At 36.3% G+C, this 22,816-nt stretch overlaps 1 protein-coding gene across 1 annotated transcript; it reads left to right on the top strand.

Moving 5' to 3' along the window:
• The first annotated feature begins 5,295 nt into the window (after positions 1-5,295).
• LOC127389020 (leukotriene B4 receptor 1-like) lies at positions 5,296-22,295 on the top strand. Its single transcript, XM_051629096.1, has 3 exons — positions 5,296-7,966; positions 19,525-19,565; positions 22,206-22,295. Exon 1 carries the CDS (start codon positions 5,400-5,402, stop codon positions 6,408-6,410), a length of 1,011 nt encoding a protein of 336 aa, XP_051485056.1. The 5' UTR covers positions 5,296-5,399; the 3' UTR covers positions 6,411-7,966; positions 19,525-19,565; positions 22,206-22,295.
• Positions 22,296-22,816: the final 521 nt, after the last annotated feature.

The raw sequence follows: 22,816 nt of genomic DNA, 5'->3' as shown, positions 1-22,816 counted from the left end.
GATTTGCTTTCCAAAGATACTACAAGAACACAATAATGGAAACTACACTGAAGAAACAATGGTTAATATAATTGCCAAACTTTCCAGATTTTTTAGCTCAGACACAGAAAATGAAATGCTATTCCAAGTTATTTTCGTTGCAGAGGCAGCTGCCCTTATTGTATTCATTACAGCAGAATGTAACATTTAAAATAGACACATCTAAACAGAACTAAGAGCTAGAAATGTGAGTATTTAGAAAATAACATGATCTGCAAGACAGAAAAGACATTGTGCTTTTTATCTGTGAAGTTGCAAATAAATAAGAAGCAATTTTTTAATTAAAGTCACAAACATGTAACCTTCTTACCCAAAAGAATCAGTTCTATTGGTATCAGCCTTGAACACTGTGCACCACCAGCAGAGAAGGGCTACACCTCCTTAGCCTGCATTCTTAGCCAAAAAAACAATAGATGATTCCCCAGTGCCTCCCTGTGTAGAAAATACATAACTGCATGGACAGATCCTTTTACATAAGAGTATGCTGTAGGAAAAAATGTATGGCCTGGTTCACATGCAAAACAGCTACTATCTGTTGCTGCCACACATATAGCAAAGTATGGCTCTGCTGGTTTTTTTTAATCACAGGTCCTTCATTGGGACATGCACTGCTAAAGCCTTTCTTCCATTAAACTGCTGAACAACAAAGAGACATTGAACCTACAATAATACAATATTCACATGCAATCCCAGTAAAGGAGCTAGGAAAGGCCTTAGTTTTAGCTAAACAATAAAGAAAAGTCAAGTAACTTTTGGCAGCGAATCATCCAAAAAGTATTTGTCATCAGTAATGTATTACTCAAAGGGAAGAGTATGTAAACAATATATTTGATTTACCCAGTAGCAATTGTGGTGCTTGTGTAGATAAGGATTTTGGCTAGCAAGAGTTTGTGTACATAAAAATAGCAACTTTGTGATAGCTGATTTGGAATAGTCCAAAGCCTCACCTTAAATTGTAACTAATATATACACTTGCTCTTTGAAAGCTTGTACTGTGACTAACAAATTTAAGAATGCGTTCATAATACTGTTGAGAAAATGTTTCAGGGTTTCCATTATCTCTGCATACTTTTTTCTTCCTGCCTATGATCTGAATTATTAATACAGTTCTCCACTATCTTAATTAGCACATCTCATCTTGTGAACCTGGTATGTCTGGTTGTACAGGCTAACTGTTTCACCACATAGTTGAATAGTTTCACAACTGCTGGAAATGTTCTGTGATCATTGTTAGGGTAAGAAAGGTACCAGTACATAAGCATCTATTGATGCATGTACAAACAGGTGCCTTCTAAACACTCTTCCTCACAAGTTTTCCCTGAACGTAATAAACAGGTAATCTTTTCTCTGGCCAGTTGTATAAAACTATCATTATTTGCTAGTGAGCTGGGAAAGAGATAAAATTGTTATGCTATTAGAAGACTGATTAACAGCAATGCACACGGCACAGAGTATTTCAGACTATTTATAGTGCAAGGTACACATCTTTTATTATGTGCTGGAATTGATCCCAGGCTGACTCTTCACTGTTATTTCTCTGGTGGTAAGGGAGCACTGAGGGTGTTCTCATTTTTACTTGCTCCCTCATGGGCTGCTGTCACAAACAATGTTTGCATGAGCTCAGAAGTGTCTGGTATGTGTCTTTTCCTACAGTGCACTTTCCTTCACAGCATTTGCAGAGCAGAGACATAATTAGGTGCTGCACACCACCGTGAGATCAAATTTATGTAGGAGACCTTCCTGTAACCAAGAAAGCCATTTAGATCAGCTATGAACTAGTCCAGAATTCCCTGATCTCTTAAAACTAACTTTGCCACTTTCACACTGTCATGAGTAACATCTTTGAACTGAGTTTATTGTAAGACAGCTACACCAGCCCTGCAAACACCATCTTGTTTCAACAGCTGAGGAACTAAGGAGTTTAGACTAGGAACTTCCTCCCTTCAGCATCAGCAAACAAGGTTATTAGTATCTGTTTTCAGTGCCTCAGCAGATACATGATACTTGGTGATCATTATTCTACAATCACTTACTAGATAAACATCCAGAGAATCCTTCTGAAGACAAAAATAAGAGAGGATATTAAAAGCCTTTGTGGTGCAGCTATTCATGCAAGTTACGCAATATGAATTTCCCACACATCAGCTACTCTAAATGATTAGACATGCTCTTGCTGCATGGAGGGGTGGATGCACTTTGAGCAGAGGCTGTTAGCCCAAAGACACCCAGCATCTGAAAGTGAAATCCCAGTTCTCAAAATAAATATGCAAAAGCTGGAAATATCAATTATCATTTACATTTAGTGGCCCAAACACAGCTGTCTGAAAATGTTCAGTGGTAGTGTAAATTACAGATCATCCACCAGAGGGAAGCTCAAGCATGCATACAAAGAAAAGAAATTTGAAGGATGAATGAGACACCCCCCTAATATTTAAGCCAAAAGAAATTCTGTTCCAAGTGTTTCTTTACAATAGCAAAGACATCTTGGGCTTGGAAAAGTTTTTAGAATATTTGCCGATCTAAAGGTAACAGACTTTAAAAGTTTCCCCATATTAATGACTGGATTGTTGCACTGCATACAATATACATACATACAATATGTATGCACACAAAAACCAGATTTAAATATTAATTTTTTTCCACACAGAAATGCAGCCTAATTTCACTTCTGTTAATAGAATTAGACCAGAGCTTATGAGGTCCAAAGTCCAACTGCATGTTCTTGCATTCAGAGCCCTCCCACATTTGGTCACTAGAATGAGTAAGATACAGAGTTGTTTAGTCACTGTTGTGTGAGTTTAGCACATTATTAAACATACTACACTGCTCCCCATGTTAACAGAAACATTTGATAAATTTTCCATAATGCTAGTGTACTATCAGTGTAAGTTTGACAAATAAGGCAGACATTTTTAGAGAATATTGAAAACAGTTTACAAATAGTCTCAAATTTTCTTAGTGATCCTGCAGTCACATAAAGCTTCAGAAACATGCTCTGCAGCTAATGTTAACTCTAATCCCTGTGATATTAACTCTAATAGCCAGTCTTCACAGTCTTACTCAAGGAATTCTCAGCATTTCAACACTTCTCTGGGATATTTTTTGAAACAAAAATCCCAGGTTGTCACTGCAATTCCGAGATTCATTTGTTTCCTTGTTTAAATGGAAGATACAGCCAGAGATGGAAGCCATCAGGCAAGCAAACCTTGACTGCAGTAAAGAAACATGTTTCAAAAAAATGTAAGGATAGATGCTTCAGAAGTTCAACCAGATCCATACACCACCTGATTAGAACTATACTAGTACTGATATTAACATCTGTACGGACAACTGCTCTTTATCACCAAAAGTTTTAAAGAGGAAAATCTTCAAGAGGCATCACCCAATGCTACAGGAACATGCAGATTCTTTTAGGGATCCTTGGTAGAATTAGGACTGGCCACAGTGTTATATTTACGAGTTAAACCTTTATAATGACATTAAAAAATAAATTACCAGCATAGCTTATTGTTATCTACAATTTCTAGCAGTTAGCAGAGCTTACAGATACACCACATTTATAGCAGTTACTTGCTTTTGGTTAAGCAAAATTTCTAGTAATCAGTGCAGTTTCTTACTATCTGGAGTCTTTACTTACCTAGGCTTCTAGTCACCTGCGCCCTCTGCAGATCAGGTCAAATTCGTAACAGTCAGCATGTGATACAACAATCAAAATGTATATTCAGACCTTACCTTCAAGAACCTGCCTCTACCTTTAGCATCAGGTGACAAGAGATACTGGGCATCTCTCCTGGGATTTTTCGGGTATTTTTTTTTAATAATAAAAATCCACAAGATAGTTCAATCCAGACATTCCACTGACAACAAATTAATAAACAACTCTTCCAAAGTTAATCCAGGCAATTTCATTTAGAAGAGACACTGCCCAGCACTTCCTTTCATCAGTTGATTAGCACAAGTGCTTTTCAGAAATTCCCTTTAGAATACTAACGACTGGTTTGAGGTTTTGCCCAACCCAATCTGCCTTAAACGTAGTTAAAAATAAGAGGAACTGGAATCATATATCAGGTTAAATTCAAATTAAAATCTTTATTACACAAACAGTATTTTGAAGGTGTAATACTTGATTTCAGTGGAGTTATTCCGGATTTGCTTTTGATCTCATTATATTCTTATGAGATCAAAACCAGTAAGCTGATTTGGGGGTGGTGGTGTTGCAATCCTTTTCCATGGTGAAAGATACTTCTCAACTCAGTATCACACATTACTCTTTCCAGGTTTGTAAAATTCTACCTCAGCACTTAGGGAAATAACTTTTATCACAGTGTTAAATTTACAAGATTTGCATTTAAATACAAGAGCTATGCATATCTCCTTTTTTCTGTGCATCTTTTTTTTTTTAATGGAAAATACCCTTCCAGTTTCACTTCTGTGACTCTTGAATGTTCTGTTGGTGCTGCTGTTTAGTTCCTCCTTTAACTTTTTAGAAATTAACTTAAAATTTATAAAAATATTTTCATATTCTTTGGCCAGACACTGAAGAGCTTAGGATTCACACCAGATTTGAATGCTGCCCAGGCCACCAAACCTCCTAGGAGATAAAATCATTGCCCATTTCTGGTGCAGCAGGAGGACAATGTAATATAAGCCTATATCCAGGATTTTCTGACGGTTATTTTTTGGCTAACGTCTTGCAATTTCACAGAACATTAGAAATACAAATCCTACCCACTTTATTGTACCAGTACAGTCTCATTATAGGGCAAGTGTTGATGTATTTTATGCAAGCATATTTCTAAAGCACACTTGGCTGTTTTCTGCTGAATTAAAAAAAAAAGATGACAGGAAGTCAGTGAGCATGTTTTTTTATGTTTTGGAATGGAATTTCAAGTATATAATGCACATTTGTGATTTATCTGCTACCCTTTTTTTTTTGGGTTCTATAAAATAAAACATTGAGTAGAACAGGAAGGGGGTTTCTTTCCCCTCATAGATGTTGATTAGGTCAGTAACTTCAACAAAGTACCAAGATTCTTAAAATAGGGACACTTCTGAAAGACCACTGACATGCTTTACAATCTCAAGTATGGTGGGTTATAACTAAAAGCAAAGTCAGGTGCTACACTTTATTTTTATTTTTGCTTTGTATGCACAAATGCACACTGTCTGCCTAAACAACAGGAACTGCCTTATGTGGTTAGATTTTTGTAAGAGTGAGTATTAGGATATGAGCTCATATGCTGTGTTAGTCTACAGCGCATCAGTTAGAGAACTTTGAGAAGTTCAACACCTTCAGAATAAAAGTGGAGTAGAAAGCACCAAGGACACTGGAAACTGAGAAGAACTGAATAATTTCCAGAATGAGTCAAGCTGAGGACAGCAGTAACTACTCAACCTGGAATATTGTGAGGTCAGTAGTCTGCATAATACTGAGCCTCTCATTTATTATTGGGACCCCTGGAAATTGCATTGTCATCTGGACTGTCTGTAGAAAAATGAAGCAAGTGTCTCCTTCAGTCCTGCTGATCTTGAATCTGGCCATTGCAGATGTCCTTGTACTGTTTACTTTGCCAATTTGGATTTACTCCTTTGCTGACTCATGGGTTTTTGGAGTAATCTTCTGCAAAATCCTGGTTTTCATTATTTACTGCAGCATGTATGCTAGCATATTTCTAATTACAGCACTGAGCTTGGAGCGGTTAATGGCTGTGTTTTACCCTTTGACAATTCAAAGATACAAAACAAAAGAAAGAATTTCTTTAGTCATGTTCCTCATTTGGTTCCTGTCTGTTGCTTTTGGCATTTCTATCATTCCATTTCAAGAGACAGAAGAAATGAATGGTGGACTACTATGCACATGTCGCAACTACTCTTCTAACAGGCAGAAAGTGTCATATCTTTTGCTGGAGACTCTTGCAGGCTTCATAATCCCTTTTTTAATAATCTGCACTTGTTACATCTGTGTTGCAAGAAGAATAAGCAGAATGACTTACCAATCTAAGCAGCGATCGGAACGGCTCATTGCCAGAATTGTAGTGGCATTCATTTTATGCTGGTTCCCTCATCATCTCTTTAACATCCTGGATATTATTTCAATTCAAATAGAACTCTCTAATAAGGAAATGTCTTTGGCACTGGATGATATTATAGACAGAGGAGTGTACATCTCTGGAGCACTTGTATTCATCAGCAGTTGTATTAATCCTCTGCTTTATGCTTTTGCTGCACGAAGATTTCAGAATCACCTGAGATTTGCCAAAATATCAAAGCTGTTTGAGCAGATGAGCCAGACTGTAACAGAGGAAGAGAAGAAAAAAAGCTCGGTTGTAAACAAACAAGATGACACTTTAGTAAGCACCGAAAATCTCTAACAAGGAACACAGGCAGTGAACAGTGGGATTCTGGATCATTCCTTCAGCAGTTCTTTCTCCTCATACTCAGTTTCATTTACGCAGTTGTCCAGGTAAAACTAGAGACAGGTAAAAGTTGTTAGGGTTTGTTTTTGTGTGTTAGAAAAGAATTGGCATTGACAACCTAGTTCAGCTTGTAAGTTAGTATCCACATCATTAGATTAGTACTGTTTCACTGGTGCTGGGAACCTCAGCAAGGTGGCTAGAGCTCAAAGTATAAAGCATTTTTACTTTTCATTACAATTGTTTGTGATTTCTTGAAAGTCTCTGTGCAGAAAACAGAAAAGCACTATCAGGAGAAAACAGAAGTGTTGAAAGTTTAGAACTATGTTTTCCTCTGGAAAAAAAGATGCTCAAAAATCCTTATGTAATCTAAGGTTTGAAGAGAACATGCTCACATTCCTGATATGAGTAAGACTGCTTTATAAATATACTGATGACACAAAACTTTTGGGTAGATGGGAAATATGAAGTTATTTTTATTAATTGCTTTATTGAGGTTTAAAAGTAATGCAGGTTGTTTTACATGGTTGAGCACATTTACTGAATTATCTTGTATTAATATGTTTTAACAAGTAATATGTCAAGTGTGACAAGAGGTGTGAGAATCCTCTGTCATATGACCAACATGGTTACAGACTTCATGCCATATTTGATGTCAAATACATTGCATATTTCAAGGGCAATTAAACTATTGATATATTAAATAAACACGAGTATCCTCAAAAAGTTTGATCCAGTTAAGCTTCCAAGATGCCTACTAAATTATGGAGGAATTGAATCAGGATCTGGTAGGAGAGGAGAGTTCCTTGATACTGTTTTTTATGTGTAAGAAAGTTATGGTAGCAAAGTGTCTAATATCATAAGAACTTCACCATGCAAATAAAAGCATTATTTTTTGCTTTTGTAGCATAGAGTGGACTTTGCCTTAAGGAACTGCTAAATTTAGCACTTGCAAAGACCTTATTTTAGTTTTGTGAATGTGTGCAAGCTCACTGTGAAAAAACTGCATGCATCAAGTATTTGCTTTCAAAGTTGTTTTCATTTCAGTTGTGCCTAACATTTTTTTAATGCTCATTCTTGCTTATTTTTAAGTCAATGATTTGTAGTAAGATCAAGATAACAGATTGCTAAGAAATAGGTTTTAATTTCCTGCACATTGTTCTGGACAGCTGCTAAATAGCTGTTACTAATCTTTACAAAGAAATTGCACATACTTAAATATAAGTGGATTTTCTAAATCTAATTATGTAACAACCAAGGATGTTCAAGTTGTATTAATTTAGCTTGTAAACTGAAATAAACATAGGGAAGTAATCCTTAACTGTTAATGGGAGAATATTTCTCTAAACTTTGCATATGTATTTGTTATTCCTGCTTGTTATGAAAAGTATTTTGTTGTTTTTTTCTTCTCAATAGGAAAAAAGTCCACACCATAAAGGGCTTTCCATCAATAGGACTTCCTCACTGAAATTAAAGCAAATAAAACTTTGGCAAGACCTTGTTTGCAGCAAAGAGTAAGATTTAATTCCTTAGACTTTACCCCATCCACCTATCACTCTTTTTCCACCCTACTAATGGCTTTTTAATTGCTATTAGTATATTCAGCAGAGCAATGTGGCATCATGCCACAATAAAAGCAGTAAATTTACATATCTACAGCATAAAAAAGTGAAGCTGTATTTCTCAATATGTTCTTGAGGTAGGAGTCACTTACTCTTCAACAACAACAACACACAACAGTAGAGGAGATAAGCACATGAACTAGAGCTCTCAGCCACAGGGAGCCCAGCATTTCACAACTTACAGGTTTAGAAAAGATCCAGACAAACTTTAGTACAAGCTACCTGACCAGAATTTTCCTTTCTATCAGTCTGTGCCCTATACCTGTCTCTACTGCAGTACTTGTAAAACATGCAGCCCATCAAGGAACAAGAACCATCCTCTTATGTTCATACTAATGGCCTTGGACATCTACCTCCAGTAGTCAGTTGTCTTTAAGAACTGTTTCTTTTGAGGGCTGTTTGAGGAGTTGTAAATGATGCTAAAGCAGCAACCTTAACTAATTTAACTTTTGTACAGAGCAGAATTAATTCTTGCAAACTTTGGTATGCACAGATAAAACCCACTGGTCTAATATTTTTGGCAACACAGCCATAATGTAAAAAAAGAATCAATGTAGAACTATAAGCAGACAACATGGTTGAGTGCTTCTTCCTTTAAAAAGAGTACAGCAGGATTATACATGTAACAAGTTTTACCACTTCATCTGTGCTAATGTGCTCCATCCTAAATCTACAGTGATTCCAATAGGCCCGTTCAGCCAAGGAACAAGATGTGATCTGGTCTCCTAAAGTGCTGAATCTCAGTCCAACCTACAACCTCTAACCTACAGCCATGCTACCTCATGCTTCTTGTTGAATACATTACATGTTGATGACATATCCATCTTGTAGATTATATTGGAAGACTGAGAGAAAGCAAAAGCTTTCCTTCATTGTTCAAGCTAGTTCAGAACAGTGACTGGTAGGTGAGGGCAGTCTTACTAGGAATTCTTGAGAAACTCAGACACTTCTGAGAGAAATGAGGTTTCATCTCATTTGAGTTCTGCTTATTTTTCTTACTTCCTAACTCACTGGTCCTTGTTTATGAAGTGCCTTTCTGTGGTTTCAGTGTTCAGCTGTTTCTCATGACACAGCTAGGAAGAAGGCTGAGCTAAGAAAAGGCTGCTTCAGTCACCTGAGTCAAATCACCTCAGATTACACTGAAGTACAGGGAACATTGTGTGGAATCTATGTAACACTGCTTAGAACACCGAGTACTAAGAGGTGACCAGATGGTTTAAATTTCTCGTGTTTGTAAAAATTAATAATCTTCTAATATAAAGGTCTTACCCAGCCTGAAACTTGCTGAGAACATTCCATGGATATACATCAGAAATAGTAATGCATACAGTGAATTCATACTGTATTAACAGGACTGAAGGAGAGCCTGAAGTATTTTTAGTTTGTGGATAAGCAATAGGCAAGGATTAAAAAAAAGAACAAAAAGAAAAATTATCAGTCTTACACTTTTAGTTGCCTCCTGACATAAAAAGTTTTCTGTAAGCAACATGGTAAAATAGTTATTAGTGAGTTCTGGATTAAAGCAGTGGAGCTTTGTGGATACTTAGAGGCAATTTGTAATGTAAGCAGTAACACAAGGGAAATCACAGAGGTCCTTGTTTGCTGCAGAAACAGGGCAGCTGCATCATACTAAAGATTTTTTTTTTTCTTCTTCTTTAACCAAATCAGCAGAACATCGTCTAGAAAGAAGTAAAGCAAAAGTGAAGAGACATTTTAAAGACAGTAAAGACTGCAGTTTTGGAACTCTTAAGTTACTCTTAACAGGACTAAAAGAAAGATTTGCACACAGAACGTGGATGAAAGGAGTAAAATAACCTGGAAGTTAACAGATGGCATAAAGACTATACAGGCATGCAAATTCTTTCACATTCAGGCAAGAGTCTGATTGTTAATAAATATTTTAGAGGATGCAGAATTAGCAAATATTAAAAATTGTGACATTTTTCTCTGATTTTATATCCTACAAATCTTCTATTTTCTGCGTGTAGAGGGGAAAAAGGGAAAAAAAATGTGTATTTTATTGGAGTAAAAAAGCAAGTGAGAAATGAGTCAGTTAAGATTATTATGAGGAATATGGCCTTAGAATGAAATTAAGAAGTTCAGCTGTGAAAGCTGAGTGTACAAACAGAACAGAGAGGGAAGTGGGAATTATTCTGTTGCAAGGCAGCTTCGAGTTTTTGTAAATGCTTTCTTATCAGTTCAGTTAATCACTAAACTGGTTATTTATTAGAAATCACCTTGGCTAGATCTCCACTGGTTGTTAATAAAGAAAAAAAACTCCAATAAAGCACAGTTTAGAGAAACATAACCCTGTACTCTGAGAGGGCAAATAGCTTATGCTGCTCATGTTAGCATTAAGAACTGGGTGTGACCAGGGCTATGATGATGACCACTGGGATTTCAGAAAATTTACAACACTGTTTATAGTACTAAGAAAATTCTTGCAGTGATAACTGTGGAGATAATAGAATCATATGCTCTTTGATTCCTTCATGTCTTATTTCCCCTTAATTATTCTAAGTCATTATGGTGGTTTTTAGTAAGGATTCAACTTGGATTCAAATTAGATTCATGTAAATTGCGAAAAAAAAAGATCAGATTAGAAGAAAAAATATTTTTATATATCAGTTATTCAAGTGATGGAATTAATAGAAATTATGCTACAAAGTCTTCCAGGTTGAACAGTTAAAGCTCTTAAGTTAGGAAGATTATACATCTGCTACAACTGCAAAATCCACTTATTCTGAATTTAATAGACATCAGCTACCTGAACTACATCTTGATTTCAAAGTAACTGGTTACACTCCAGTTTGGGCTGCGACTGTGTAAGTTGTGTGCAACTAAGTGCATCACTATTTCTATTGGCTATTACCTAGAGAAGAGTGTTAACTGTAATGAGACATATAGAAACATTGTATTGTCATCATTGTCCATAAAGTGAGATATATGTCCACAGATGGTCTTAAATAAGAGGATTAGTAGTTTAGACTGCTCTTAGTAGGTCTTAAAAAACCTAACTTTGTTTTTGCATAGCAGACCTGTTAATGATGCAGCACATTCCCCAAGAAAAAACCTGAAAGGTTAAATATTTGATTTTCAGATAATTATTAATTTGAAACACTGTTTTTGGCCTACCATTAACCTGGTAGTGTCACCATAAAAGTGACAATAGGAAAATAGCTCTGTGAAGATCACTTCTAGTCATTAACACCTCATGCTGTGGTAAGATGGGGCAGTGTAGACAACCCAAAAACATGCTGCAGATTCCATATCTTAACTGTATTACAAAATTTCGACAATCATCATAATACTGTCATTCCCTGTGTAATTCCCTAATGAACTTGGTGAGTAGCATCAAAAGCCTAGAATTCGTGGACTTTTTTGTAACACTAACTGACAATTTAAGTTTGTCCCCATTAAAAGTACAGCCATGTACTCAAGTGTGGGGTAGAAGGGAGCATTATGCCGTTAAACCTGAAGGAAGCATTTAGCAATCTTCTTACTTGCCTTGTTCTCTCCTGCCACCATGTGGCTCTTCCATTTGGAAAAGTTAGACCCGTCTACAATCCTCAAAATCACTGAAACAACGACTGAGGTAGTTTGTTCATTGTTTCAGTTGTGAACCGTATTTTATGGTTCAGGTCATTGAGACAAAGTTTAACAAAAAAAAAAACCACCACAACTGTACATTAAACACCCAAGTCCAATTCCTATTAAAGTGATCTATTTGGTTCTTCTCTTATTCTTCAGGAACCCAAGCCCACATTATTTTGAACATGGTATAAATGACACAGGCTGAGAATTTTTGACAGAATTACTTCATGCCAGTTTGTGAACAGCCTGTGCTGAAAATGACTTTCTTTCAACAAAACCATCAGTAAGCATGTTGAGCTAGACCCCGACTCCTGAACTTGAGAAGCTCACATCTCATCCCAGGTGTTAGCATTGATTTCTAGGCCTTGGCAATTTTGAAGTGCTTTCAAAAAAATTAAAAAGGTCTTAATTTTGTGATAAAATGAAGAATAGCTTTTGCAGTCTTAAAGGTGGCCTTTATAAGAAAGCTACAAAAGTTTTGCCTTTAAGAAAAAAGCAGAAGTGTTAGGAGTAAAGCAGAAAATAAAACCAAGAAGATTTTATTCCAGATTCCCTTTTTGGCTATTGCAATGCTTAGTTTCTGTATGAAATGGTTTTAGAGTCTGTCTATAAACAAGGCTTGGCTTAATCCTCTTATGTGAGACACACTGAATAGCATTAAACTAATTGATTAATCCTACTTTTAAAAAAAGACCATAATTGGAAGGAAAAACTGATTTTGCTGTAGAGCTTCTCATAAGCACTTCTAGGAAAAAGAGCTCATGAACTGAAGGATTCTACCCATGTCTCCTTAAATATGCGTTCTACCCCAAGACTTGCATTGTGCATTACACTAAAAAAACAGCAGTTCTATATTATGCACCTTACTTTGTTCTGTGATGACTGAAGTAACATGAAAATTGAAGGCTTTCTTTCCAGGGGATTCACTCTGTGCTCCTGTTGTTTCTTCTTACACAGAAAGGGCTGGTCCAAAGGTCAAGCCAGGAACTCAGTCTGTATGTCAGGGTCAGGTCTGTTGAGAGCATCCAGCATCAGATACAGCCCAGTGATCACCAAACAAGACCACAGCAGTTAGTCAGTGCTGAGGTCAAGCCAGGAAGTCAGTCCATAGGTCAGGACCTGTATTAACAAGGCACATGGCCAAGCACAAGCCTGGGTGTAGCAGAACTCGAAACAGACACTCCAACAACATGACTCAGATAGGGAGTGAAGCTCTAGACCTGAGTTTATATGGACTCCAGGACCTACATGCAGCATTTGTGAAGTGATGACCTCAGGTGGAGCTCATCAGGGCCGTTAGGGGTTATTAGTGCACTCAGGGGCCTAATAGATTCTCAGCAGCAATCCAAGCACCAAAGAACAAGATAATGCAGATTATTCATTGAATAATGCCCATAAATTTCAATTGTCATTTTACATAATGGCTTAAGTTTGGCAACTTTGTTTAAAGACAGGGAGTCTCAAAGAAAAAAATCATACAATGTTTTTGCTTTTTAACATTTTAAGGTTACCACTTTTTTACTGATACTTGCATTCCTTGTAAATTTAGAACAATATCTGAAGAACAATTTTAGTGTAAGAACTTCAGAGTCTGTTCCCTACATCTAACCCCTTATAATTCCTAAATTCTTCAAGTCTTATCTCAGTTTCTCTGTGTTTGAAACACAGGGAGATATTTTGCTTCCTCTGAGATACAGAAAACTAAGCTAAACTTTTCACTGTTGGAAATACATGTAAATTATATAAGGGAAGGAGCTAGGAAAGCATACACTGTTCTTATCACGAAGATGTTATCACAAACTGCACCAAGAATTTCACCTGCTTTGGATCACTGAACTTTGACTGGAGTTTACCAGATGATTAAGTAGCCAAGTGTAATTGTTGGATTGGCCATGTGATATGATCTTTCATTTCATTTAGATGAATGCCACTTGTTGAATAAAGTTAAATGTTTAGCATCCTGAGCACAACAGCCAAAAAAGAAAAAAATGCTCGGTATGTGTTTAAAAACATGATGTGTTTCCCAAGCATCAAATTAATATTGTGTTTGTTATAAAGTAGATGTTTCCTTGTTGCTGTACAATTTTACATACATAAGTAGTTTTTTAGCCATACTTATAATTTCACAGTGAGGTAGTGAAGTTATTTTAATGAATTACTGGTGTAATCCATGAGTACTAAGCTGTGCAAAAGGGAGTGAAACTGTGTAAGAACCCACAGAGCATTTTCCCGCCTCTTTTTCCAGAGGGTGAGGGAGCGGCAGGAGGTGAGCAGGCCTCTAGCTGACCTGACACCAGGGTCTGCTTTACACTTTCCTCACACGCTCATTCCTCCTCATGTCAAGGGAGATAGTGCTTCAGCTGCTATTATAGCTGCTTAGTTCCTAAATGTTTATGGCAGCTTGGAAAGCTGTTTCTGAAGGAGCTGAGACTCTGCTAACGCAGGCCAGGGAGCTGCTTCTGTGGCGTCACCTCAGGACAGGCCTCCCAGCTCTGCAGCGGTGAGTTTGATTTCAGGTGGACTCATTTCTAGATCTTTTTCAGCATGTCAGTGTGAAATTGTAAGACAATGGCCAGAAGATACACTCCTAAACATCCCACCTTGCCATTACTTTTTGTATGCCAAGGAAATCCCTTCTTATTTTCCAAATTTACAGGCAAAATTAAACATGGAGTGTGGCATTGATAAGCCTGGGAAGTGAAGTTTCATACCTTCAGGCTAAGTGTAGACATAAACTTGCTTTTCAACTTAGCTGCTTCAGCCAAAACCACTTCCTTTCCTTTCCACTTCTTCCCCTTTCCACATACAAAGTAGCTCGCCAACATTCCTGTTTAAGGAGAGGTCTGATGGTGTCTCTGACCCCTGGTATAGGCTGTAACTGTGATGGAGAAACATGCATCAGGTCAGTGTTGTCTGTAAAGTAGACCACCAAAAAAAATGGAAACACAATTTGATTTGTCTGAATCAGAAGATAAAGCCTCTTAAGCTGGCAAATTCCCCTATTTTGATTAATACTATAATTTATTCAGTTCTTCAAGGAGCTGTACTAAAGGAATAGTAATTACTATAAAATCAAATGGCAGGAAAACCTAAGGATTTCTCTCTTTTTCTATAACATCATTAGCTGCTTTGAACAATTATTTATCCCTCTCTAAAATCTGTTGTTGAAATACTAACTCTGGATATCTAAATAATGATTACATGATAGCAAATAAACCAATACACTATCAACATATTTTTTGTTTAAGGAAGAATGATTTTAACCTGTATAAAAAGAAAATTGCCTCTTAGCAGTGGTTAAAGAATTTAGGAGACTTCATTCAATCAACAGTAAAGTAGGGGGATGCCATATTAAGAAAGTAAAGAAATATTTCTCTACTAAATTTGTAACTGGCCTATGGAAATCAAAGCTGCAGATGTTCATGAAAATAAGTAGTGTTACAGGAATTCTAGCATGCTATAATTTTATGACTAGTTAAACAAGCTAAGGCACTGAGTTGAAGTAACTCTATCTGCTGCCTCAGGATATAAGCTAGGGGTCAGAAGGGCACTCATGTTAATGCCCCAACAGTACCATAACATTATTGCAGAAGAATAATTTTGTTTGTGGTTGTTGTTGTTTTTTTTTTTCTGAGTGGAATTCACATTCCTAGAAACTTTAGCTGGCTGATGATTCTGGGCAGTTCAGTTTTGTATTTAATACAAACATTTCTGTACTATTTGTAATACCAGTCTGTGCTATTACTCCCAATTTACGGATGGGAAAATGGAAGATGAAGGGAGGTACCCAAAGCTACACAAGAAGTATAAGGGTGAGTGTAGTCATGTGTCACCATCGTTAATTATAAGTCTAACAAAACTATCAACATACAACAAGAGTAGTAAAAATATTTTTAAAAAATTATTATTAAAAGACTTTGCTAGCTTTTGATAGAATTGGTATTTCAGGAATGTAGACTTCTTAAACTACTATGGAATTAAACTTAGCAGGGTTTTGCAAGTGGCTTCCTGGATTGAGAAATAATAACAGAGAAAGTTACATCAAAATCAGACCTTAAAACTTCAAAATTAACATTTTCTCAGAGTACAGTTAGAATGAACCAAGAGTTACATATATAAAATATATATTCAGTATAAAAATAATGGCCTTTACAGACAAAGCTTCCCACATCTTTATTAAAGCAGAAGTTTTAGCTTTTGATTGCAAAAGTCTCTAAGAAATTGTTAAACAAAAGCAAGGAATATATAGTCACAAAGCAGTTCAAACAGCAGTTTTTGTCTGGAAAAACTGTTTTTCAGAAACTGGGGAAAAAAAAAAAAAAAGAGTTCAGAGTGAACACCTCCTCTTTAAGTATTTGATTTCAACATGTCTCAGAGGTCAGACTGAATCCCAGTTTATTACTTCTTACATTTACAGAGAAGATCATACATGAATAGTTGTTTATGTCCATCACATATAATCCCTCCTTTTAGAAACTAGCATAGAGGCTCCCTTAAGATGTCTTAGAAGCCTAGAGTACAAAAGGAGTTGTTTTTTAATTCTAGTTTCAGACTAGAACAAAAAAAAACAACAGTAGACTCAGATTCATAAGAAATTAGAAAAGCACTCTGAAGCCTTGCCTTTTTCATTGATAATACATGCCTTAATTTTTAAAATTATTAATATATTAAAGAACTCTGTTGTATCATCCCTGCTTTTATTTTCTTGAAGTGTAGTTTTTGGTATGCTCTGTCATGATTTCTTGTTTTAACATTGGACAGTTACAATTTTGTTTCAGATGGGTTGTATTTTTTCCATTTAGATGTAATGAGCATAACAGTACAAGGCAGCTTTTTGTAGATTAGTTTAGTTTTCAGCAACTTTTACTTCAGAGAAGTCAAAGAAGGTGAAAGCTACATCTCTTATACATCCATCTAAAATTATTTCCTTCTCAGTCTACAAGGTATTTATCTCGGGTATTACCTTAGCTTCAGATAATTGTCATGGACAGCTTTCTTAGGAGTTTAAACATTGTCTCCAAGTCAGACTGTCCGTTATGAGTCATTGCATTTAGAAAAAACAATCCAATGGGAAGCTAGTTTTGATGACATGTTATTCATGCCTTTGCAGCTCTCAATATTTCACCCTGTTGCTCAGTATGTTGAACTGGGCGGATGCTGCAGATGGCACAGCCCTTTCACTTAGCTTTCAGTTTTATTTAACACACCTATCTCATTGGCTCTGGCATTTGTCTCTTTTATAACCTACAATATGCACATATTCACTAGAACACAAGAAAGATAATACATATTTAGAAAAGTTTTAATGAGCTAATGAACTGTTAGCTTTCCTTTTTCTCCATCAACACAAGGAACCAGTCAGTGTGCAGTGACTGTTGGTGTGCACACATCTCTATGCATGCACACCAACTGTTGTATATAGGGAGAGATCGTGTATCTAGTTTGTGTCATATTTTTTTCCACAGGATAGATAGTTTTTACTAAAGTTACAAGTGCAAGAAATATATGTATTATAAAAGCAAGGAAAATCCTAGTTGTGCAAGGAGTTTGTTCCTGCATCACTGTTGCATGGTTTATTTACTCTCATTGACTTTAATATGACCACTCCCAAGCTTAACATCAAGTATGTGCTGGATGTTCAGATTCTGAGAGGAACCAGAGCATAAAAAATCTTCCCAAATTGAAAGCTAGTTCCAAGGGCTTTTTCCTTTCATAAGAATTTCCTAAGATGTATTTTACTCTGCCTGATGTTATTTCTGATATCTACAACAGTTCCTTCACATGTCACATGCATATGTGTTTGAAATAAGAGATGCATCTACTATATAAATACATTTTAAAGTTGCAATTTTGTATATTAAGAAAAAAAAGGCCCAGCATAGTCACCTAGCCTGAATATGCGTATATGGTACACAAGTTCCTATTGGCTAACAAAGTCTCATAAAGTCCACTTTTGTCTAGTAATAGCACATAATAAACTAGAGAAGGAACAGGTTGCAGACAGCTTCTGTGGGGCATGTGATGTGCTGCATGTTCACACCCTAGCACCCTGTAGCAGCTTGTTTGTACCTTTGTACCTACAGGCAGTAGAATCCTTGTTTCACCTTTTGCTCAAGCTTCATTTAATAGGTGCAAGCAGCGAGGATACTAGAAATAGAAAAGAAAAAAATAGTATTAAATTGGCTAAATTTATTCAGAATATCATGCAAAGCCTTCATGACTAAGGAAGTTAAAAATTCCTTATATGTATCAAAGTATGTATAAGGAATATTAAAGAAGCCAGGAAAATTTTAATATATAACCCGAGTCTTTATAAACAAGAAAATGGTGTGAACACCTCTGAGAAATGAAAATTTGAAAATGCAGATTCTGATCTCCTGATAATGTAATGTTTTGAGATTAAAAATAAAACCCAACAGACATAATGAAATGCAATAAAACACACAGATATGCATGTCTAGTGGTAGTTTCTTCTTGAAAGCATGTAATACTTCAAGAAGTACAATTGAAAAAAGCAGTGCTGTGGAGCAAAATAGGAAAGGAGTGTTTGGGAGCTGGGGACATAGCTAATTTTACTTTACTCAAACTTTTGGGGGCATCATTTGGTTAACATGAATAAAAGAAATGAAGACACAAGCATCTGAAGACACAAGTTTGGAAAGTGCATCTAGATTCTAATAACCTCTCTTCTATATACATAAATAATGGCAGCAGCACAGTTCGCATCATCTAAATTAAGGTATTTAACCAAGGTAGCTATGTTACTAAACTGGCTCCCCATGACTTCAGGAGATGTCTTAAATTAAATTAAAAGCTTAATACTGTCAAAAAGGACTTAGCTCTTCCCTCCACCCTCCTCCTATAACCCCCTCTGCTCTTGGGCACATGATCCCACTGCTTACCTTGAGCAACCTCTGGAACTCATCTGTTTAACCTGATAAAACAGAAAAAAATATCCTTGCCCACCTTCAAAAGGTGTATATTTTTGCCAGGTTAGTGAGTTTAGTTGCCTGACCTTGAGATCAATCAGAGAAACTCCAGAGGCAACACAAGAAAGATGTGGGAGAAAAGAAAAGTAAACTGGAAAGTGGGGACAAGACTGATGCCCTCCATCCAAGAACTGTTAATTTGGCTCAGCCACTCCTCACCCTCTAAACTCCCTGTTTAACCTGTAAAAAGAAGTAAGTCGCTCTCGCAGTTTGGAGGAAGGTCTTGTTTGTCTATCAGCTATATAAAAAACCGAGGAGATTACTTTTCCAATTTATCTTCTTAAACTAAAGATTTAACTTTACATGGTATAAATACCTTGCCTTCATCTTCCCTATTCCAAATCCAACCTCTGGAGTAAGCTGGAAAATATTCTATGGCCTTTAATAACTTTTTTCCATTGTTAATCTTTTCTGTTTGGCATCTCTCTCATCTTTCTGGTGACACTTTCTCCTCTCAGTACTCCTTTCATTTACATTTCCAGGTGTGGGGCTTTTTTTTCTTTTCCATTCATGCAATATTTATTTTGATGTTTCTTTCAGTGTGTGATTTTTTAAATAATTCTTCCCACTCCATTGTTTGTATTTGCAATGTATCTTTTGTTCTAATTATTACTCCTAACTATATAATTGCTTGGTGTTTGCATTCTTCTGCAGTTGCTTTGGCTACATCTGTTTGAATTTTCTACCCTGAATGCTGTTGGCTGTTTGACAACATTGTTCTCTCTACAGTTGCTTACTTTCTGTATAACATTTAATTTGGTGGGTGTTTTTCCAATTATGTATTTTTTTCTATTTCTGTCTCTTTTCCAGCAAATAATGTTGATCTGATAGAGTTTGGTCTGTTACATTTCCTTTCCTGTTTTACAGATGACTGAATTTTTCCCTTGGGATATGCAGTGAAAATTGAAGTAAGAGAGCTGGCTTTGGTCCTTCAACTCCTTTCCCAAAGGCAGATAAAAGTAAAATTTACTATTTCTTAGTAACAGGTTTAAAGAAAAAAATAATGTTGCTTCTAAAATTAGTTAAAATCAATAAGGTTCTGAGAAAAAAAACACCCCACGGGTGAATTGTGCACAGCACTACCATGAGTATCAATGTAGATTAGGCAGTTTTGCTCCTGGCATATGGATATTACTTAATGTAACCACAGTATCAAACAGAAGAGAGACAATAATAGCCAGCTTCCTTAGTGCAATGCAGAGATTTGTTTCATTTACTATATGGAAATAGCTATATCGAACTAATTTAATGGAATAAATAAGAAACAACACAGAGCAACATGTCTAGTTATTTGCATACTTAGTAGACTTCCTGAAGCTCAAAGTAAACAATGTTTATAGTATAAAAATTCCCTGCTTGCAATCTTCCTCTCCACTCTTCACTTGCAGCTTACTGTAAGCATCAAAGTAACAATGTCTTGAGGGTGGATTTAAAGTTAAATACTAATTAATTTGAGCAGGGTTTTTTAAGTTTAAGGGGTAGTGTGAAAGGCAGATTCTGGCATAAAGAACTAAACAGGCAGCAGAATCTGGTGTCTAGCTGGAAATATTGGGATGACAGGTGAAAACTACTGTGAAGGACCAATCTGATGGAGGCCTGTAAATGAAAGGGCAACATGAGGCCAAAAAAAGAAAAATGTTAGCAGAACCTCTGACTGATTTTAATACCATTTTTCCAAAGATTTAATTTAAAATATAATTTGTGTATGACTATTTTATAAATTTATTTTGCATGTATTCTGAGTAGTTGTGGTAACATTCTGGTTACTGCCAAAGCAAGAGTTGATTGTGCACAGTCAGTCCACAGAAATGCTTAAGAAATCAGGAATTTGAACTGTGGATGCAGAGCTTTTTCTCTCAGTTATGAAGTTTTCAAAGTTTGCTCACTTTGTACTTCTGTCCTCATGTGTGGTCCTTTATTGTGATGGTACAGCTATTTGTGAGTCTACATGGCTAAGCAGTTCAGGGAAATTATCTGTCTTTTAAAATAATCCTTCATAAGAAAAAGGGTTATTTTTAACAGAGATCAGTTACTTGATACGTTTCATCATGCAGCCCACAAGCAGTTGTATGAACCATTGTACCAAACCCCCAAATGTGGGCAGGAAACTTTTTAAACAGACTTTGCTACAGAAGATACAGGACATCAAGACAGTCCCTTCCTTCAATCATTTGAAAAGTGAATTTTTGTTTTCACACTTTTTCAGTGTAGAAATGTACTTTACTGCTTCTATGGAAGATACTAGGGAGCAGCAAATATTTCAAGAGTGGTCAGTCATGAATGTAACTGGTAAACTGATATAAAGAAGATCAGTCAGGTGATTACAGTAGAAGAAGCAGAAGTGGAACACTACTTGCCTGATTTTCTTGCAGATACATTCTGTGTGTTTTCTTGGTATACTTGTAAACAGACAGTACACATTTTCAGATGTAGTTCTACAGTTTATTTCTTTTTAGTTACCTTCAGAATTGTATTTACTCCAAGCTACTTCACAAGCTTGAGCAAGTGTTTAATCTTCATCACAACCCGCAGTTCAACAGCTTGAAAGGCAGGAGGCGTAAGAACAAATCATTGCTAGTGAGAAAGTTTCTCTAATTGGAAATTTGTCAGCCTTAAAATAGGAAGTAGATTACAATCTGCCACTAAACTTTTTTTAATGGATGTTGCTTATCCGTAAGTGTTCCTGCTGAAAAAAAAAAGAAAAAATCTCTGAACTGGCCCTTTGGTTTACATCAGCAGAGAGATGTGGAAGGACATGGAAATTAAATCTAGCCTGGACTATTACAGATTACATTTTATTTCCTCCATAGGTTCAGCCTTTAAGAATGTAATTTTACACCTTTAAAAATAACTCTTATTTAGGTCACCAGGACAAAGCTAAGTTACACTGTATTCTTTTGACTGTGAAGGGGGTGTGTACACACTAACCAAGCTTTGCCATAGCTGGGAGGCAGGAGTACTGTATTATAGTAAGAACAATGCTAATGGTTGTAGTCACAGTTATCTGAGACTGCTGTTCCAGACCACGTAGTTCTGGTGGGTGCACTCATGCATTGCCCAAATTAGAAGGGCAGAAAACCTCGGTAATAACAATCTGTAGAAAAGACTATTGTACAGTTTTCTCTTCCACAGTCCCATTTTAATATCACAATTTCATGAGAGTCCAGATATTTAATAATTCCATTTCCCAGATCTTGGATGACAGATTTTCCTAGCACTTCCTACCTTGTGAGAATATCCCAGCCTACCAGCCTGAACAAGAACAAAGCAATGGGAACATAAATGCTCTTTAACTTAGCCCAGGCTCTACTTTTGAAATTATTTGCTGATTCTGGATTTATGTTAGATGATTTCAGAACATCATTGAATCATCTAAAAACATGAGGCTTGTGTCACCAGAAAGCAATTTTGCACTATGGATGAGAGTTAAGAGCTTCATGCTGTCCTGGGGTTTCAGAAGCTCAAAAAAGATTTATTCTTTTTTTAGACATTCCCTGTGTCTTTTATAGGAGTGTAAAATTTTGCAAATTTTGTTTCCCACTTTTAAGGTATCTCTTTGGTCCACTGTTTTGATCTCCTGAAAACGTGTCTCAAAGTAATAAGAAACCTTCATCCTTTTGTTAATGGGATCATAAGCTTTCCAGTGAATGTGACTGAACATACCAAACATACTTGCATGCTGACAGGTGAGGTAGCTATTCTCCCCTTGGGGCAGGGTTGGTGGATCTTAGGTTGTGAGTAAAAACATGTCTGTTGGAGTGACTAATTGCTGCTGGGAAGAGCTTGCTTCAACAGCAGTTTTAGCCAGGCTGTTAAGGAAGCCAGCTTCTCTCTTTGTGTCAAATTAGGATTAAAAATAACAGAATCATCTGAAAAATCTTTTGTCAGAATCCTAACCAGACTGAAAAAAATAACTGGAGCTTTTGAGAATTTAGTTTCAGGTCACCAGAGGAATTGATAAGTAGATACTTGAAGTACAGCTTTCCTTTTTCACTGTGATGATCACTAGTTTTTACATGTGAACTAAAAATGAAAAGAAAATCACTTTGTTCTGGTCTTAGTTTTGCTTCAGGAGTTGGTTTCAGCATCTGGCCCAGCCTAACTTCAGCTGTCTCACAAGATCTCTAGACTTGTGTAGCTGCTACTGTCTCTACTAAGG

Source organism: Apus apus, chromosome 11 (genome assembly GCF_020740795.1).
Source record: "Apus apus isolate bApuApu2 chromosome 11, bApuApu2.pri.cur, whole genome shotgun sequence".
NCBI lineage: Eukaryota > Metazoa > Chordata > Aves > Apodiformes > Apodidae > Apus > Apus apus.
This window is presented reverse-complemented; position numbering and strand designations above follow the sequence as displayed.